A 4,385-nucleotide genomic window follows, 5' to 3' on the forward strand; every position below is an offset into this window, starting at 1 on the left:
ACTTTCTCTGTCATGGTCAATGCGACGATCACACGCTACACACCTTCCTTCCAAACACTGTTGTAAACAGTAGAAGTGAGCTAGAACGTTAAAACTTAGTGCGCATGCACAGTAGAGTTCAAGGTCAATCTTTGCCCAGCAACTTCGCGCTACACGCTTTAGCTTCGTTACTATGGCAACCGCCCTGATACTTATTGATCAGACCTCGTATACTTATTTTATTATGAATGGAAACAACACCACTTACTCGCCTCCTGAGTTTCATTTTCCATACAGTATGTGCGATTCTTTGTTTACTCATCTACGGTACATTACGTATTTTCTTTTAATATATGTTAATTAATGTGGTATACAGTGCAGTACTGTACTGTGTTTTTATTTATTAATTCATTAAGTTTTGGCTTCAAAATGCTAATTTTACCTCAGAAATAATTAAAATTAAAAAAAATATGAACACCAGGAGTCGGCAGTATAAATTGACGTATATTAACCAGAAGGAGAAAATTATAAAGACAATGAGAGATGTTAAATTCAGATAGTAGGGTCTTGCATATGTAATGTAATACGACAGGTTGAAATAGATTTAGAGAAAAATATGTTTAAATACAAAAATAACCTATCGTATACATTGTTTTGTTAATTAGATAGGTGTACAGTTACCACTTACCATATCGCGGTTCACCTATCGCACCCTCAGTACATCGCGGATTTTTTGCCGTTTGGGAACAGGGGAAGTTACAAAATACTTTATGAACAAAAACTAGCGAGGAAGAAGTTTCTATGCACATAAAATGTTGCAGAAATGTCGAACGAAGAGATTATTTTGTGATTTATTTTCTAATTGATTTATTTCTGTAATTTATTGCTAAGTAAACAACTCATGTACTCGCAACTCATGCACTAATATCCGCTCCCATCAGTTTTACACAAGTGCGACGATTGGATTGTATGAATCAAGGATATATCGGTAACACATTGCACAACATAAAATGATGCAATAAAATATTTTCTCTGTTAGGTGCAAGTCTTTTTAATATGGCGTAATATTGTAGACATTATAACATATAGGCATTATATGTTATAGATGTATCTGTGAATGGTACAAACCAATCGCCGCATCTGTCATGAATATCTTATGAGTATGATTATTGTCGTTGTTTGTTCCTTCTCGAGCAATGCCTGGCTTATAAGGGCCGGTTTCCCGGTTTCATTAGCGTATAGGTTCCCCACCTGGACAGGACTCCGGTCCGTCGCAGGTGAGCTGCTAAATGCAGGAGGAAAGAGTGAAAGAAAGTTGTGACGAAAGAGTCAGCAGAAGCTCGCCATTACCTTCAGCTGGAACCGCGTGGAGCTTAGGTGTTTCGCTCATAGACATACACATCGCCCGGTCTGAGATTCGAACCCGCGATCTCTCGACCGCGAGTCCGCTGCTATAACCACTTGGCCATGCGCCTTCACAAGTGTAATTATTAGTTTACATGAATTATATGAGCAATACTTTAGATCTCGGAATATTACTAATAGTTTATCGATATCTTTTATATCTTGTTTCAGTTACTTAACAGCGACCAAGCTGGAGCACCACCTTGAAAAGTTTTACTCGAACAGATCGGCTCCAGCGCATATTTTTTTAATGTAAGTCTAGTACATAATCTATTGATCTCTCTTATCAGACCGCTAAGTTAGGGAAATGTAAAGAAGCCAACACCTTTCAGGCAGGAGAGGAGGAAAACACAGGCACTCGCACATCGAATTATATGTATGTCATTATTCAGTTTATTTCAAGATTTTATGCCAATAGAGAAAGAACCGGTTTTTAACCTAGAGCCAAGGCTCCTTCACTGGAATTTCAACATCAACAACAGGGTATTTTTGTTTGTTTGTTTGTATGTATGTATGTATGTATGTATGTATGTATGTATGTATGTATGTATGTATGTATGTATGTGTATGCATGCATGTATGCATATATATATATGTATGTGTGTTTATGTATGTATATATGTATGTATGTATGTATGTATGTATGTATGTATGTGCAGATCTGTATGTTTTATGTATGTATTCTCATGTATATATATCTAGACGTACTCATATGTATTTAAATGATAACTTCTGGAAAGTTTTACAGATTTTTACAGTTCCAGTATGTGTGTATGTATGTATGTATGTATGTATGTTTGTATGTATGTATGTATGTATGTATGTATTATCTAGGACTGCGGTCAACCTGGAGCACCACCTTGAGTTGGTCGAACTGATCGACCTCAGTACTTTGTTTTTTAATCTGGTACTAATTCTATCGAACTCTTTTTGCCGAAGCGCTTGGTAACGATGGTGTAAACATACAAACACCGATCATTAGACAGTGGAAAACGGAAGACATAAACACAATGACACGTGCAGGCATGCACACACACATACACACATATATATACATATATATACATATACACACACGCACACACGCCCGCACACACACACACGCACACACACCACACACACACACACACACACACGACAAACTTCTTTTAGTTTCCTTCAACTAAATCCACAGGCGAGGAGTGATCAGCTCGAGGCTATAGTGGAAGACACTTGCCTAAAGTGCCACGAAGTGGGACTGAACCCGTAACCATATGGTTGGGAAGCAAAATTCATACCTCACAGGAGATATAAGGAAGCTCAAGTCATATATATAAGGAAGTTCAAATTTGGTTGTTGTTGTTGTTTAATCCAGGTAAAGTTGGTCCAAGACAATAACCATTCCTTTCTATTTTCAAACAATATTTTCATCACTGTCTTATCTGATATGTTCTAACTAAAATTGTAAGGTGTAGTTTGATGAATTTGGATGCTATTTATATCTGACTGAATGGCGACTCGGAAGGTTAACTTTGTCGGGATTGTCTGTGAAAACATAGGCCCAGTGTTTTACAATTATTCTGTGTGTGTGTGTGTGTATGTGTGTTTGTGTGTGTTTGTGTGTGTGTGTGTGTGTGTGGTATCTACATGGGTGTGTAGGGAGAGACAGAATGAGAAAAAGAAAATTAGAAGGCCCATGTATCATGTCGGACATTCCCTGGTGTATTAGACACAAGGTGGTAGCTCATTATCCCTACAAATAGCTGCAGTTCTATTTTTACTGGTTAAACAAACAAAACATTTAAAACACATAAACTGAGTGACAGTGTGTAGATAAGTGCCCCTACCCCCCCCCCACATCCACTCGCATCAAAATAAAAAAGACGAAAAGTGTGTGTGGTTACGTGTGTCTGCGACATCCTTCAAAACATGTGTATTTGTACGTACATACCTGATATCCGTTGATGACAGCAATTTTATTAAGCGCGACAACAAATCCTCTGAACCTGGATGAGTTAAAATCTTTGTAGTCGTTAAGCTTCTGTCCTGGTGTAAATAATTCAAGAGTGATTCCGAAGACCTAGAAATTTCACAATCATTCCCTTTAGTTAAGATGGTGGTCAACACACTTTCAAACTCCATTGTGAAATTGCATGTAGGTTGGTAACTTGATAACATTTCCCAATTAAAAGCCAGACATGTGAGTAGATATTCACTTATGTAGTTGTATTACTAAACATTGCTCAATGATATGTGTATATATGATACATAAAGGTAGGGATAGTATCCATGTATGTCTGTTCTTCGTTGATTTCATTTTACAGTTCCAGATGAGTCAAAATGTATTATATGTACGAATGTGCATATATGAATCGAGGTGTATGAGTAAATGCTGTTGAATGTATTTTATATGTATATTTATATATGGAGATTGAAGGTAATTATGCATGTATGAATGTATGCTTGCAAGCATGTATGTACATGATATATTTATAAATATGACACTCACACACACATATATGTATGTATGTATGTATGTATGTATGTATGTATGTATGTATGTATGTATGTATGTATGTATGTATGTATGTATGTATGTATGTATGTATGTATGTGTGTGTGTGTGTGTGTATGTATGTATGTATGTGTGTGTGTATGTATATGTGTGTGTATAGAGATAGAGAGATAGTCAGACAGACAGACAGACAGACAGACAGACAGACAGACAGACAGACAGATAGATAGATAGATAGATAGATAGATAGATAGATAGATAGATAGATAGATAGATAGATAGATATAAATGTGCGTATGTAGTGTATGTATCTAGTGAATATTGATTTTAATTACGTGTCTGCGTATGTACGTATATCTATGTTTGGATATGTGCGCGTATCAATGTTTCAATCAATATATGTATGTGTATCTCTTACAGAGTGTTATGTCTATATATCTATATGTCTATATGTCTATATGTCTATATATATATTTCCGCGTAGTATAAACCTCAGTCAAGTTTCGAA

The 4,385-nt window shown here is 36.3% G+C and overlaps 1 protein-coding gene across 1 annotated transcript in view; it reads right to left on the reverse strand.

The window, feature by feature from the left end:
- The window catches only part of LOC115225302, a 42,047-nt gene extending 38,336 nt beyond the window's left edge, over window positions 1–3,711 (reverse strand). The window contains exon 1 of the mRNA XM_036500746.1: window positions 3,314–3,711. Coding sequence (XP_036356639.1) covers window positions 3,314–3,540 — 227 coding nt within the window. The 5' untranslated portion in view covers window positions 3,541–3,711. The remainder of the gene's footprint in view (window positions 1–3,313) is intronic.
- Window positions 3,712–4,385: the final 674 nt, after the last annotated feature.

The sequence above is a fragment of the Octopus sinensis genome, linkage group LG2 (genome assembly GCF_006345805.1).
Source record: "Octopus sinensis linkage group LG2, ASM634580v1, whole genome shotgun sequence".
NCBI classification, from domain to species: domain Eukaryota; kingdom Metazoa; phylum Mollusca; class Cephalopoda; order Octopoda; family Octopodidae; genus Octopus; species Octopus sinensis.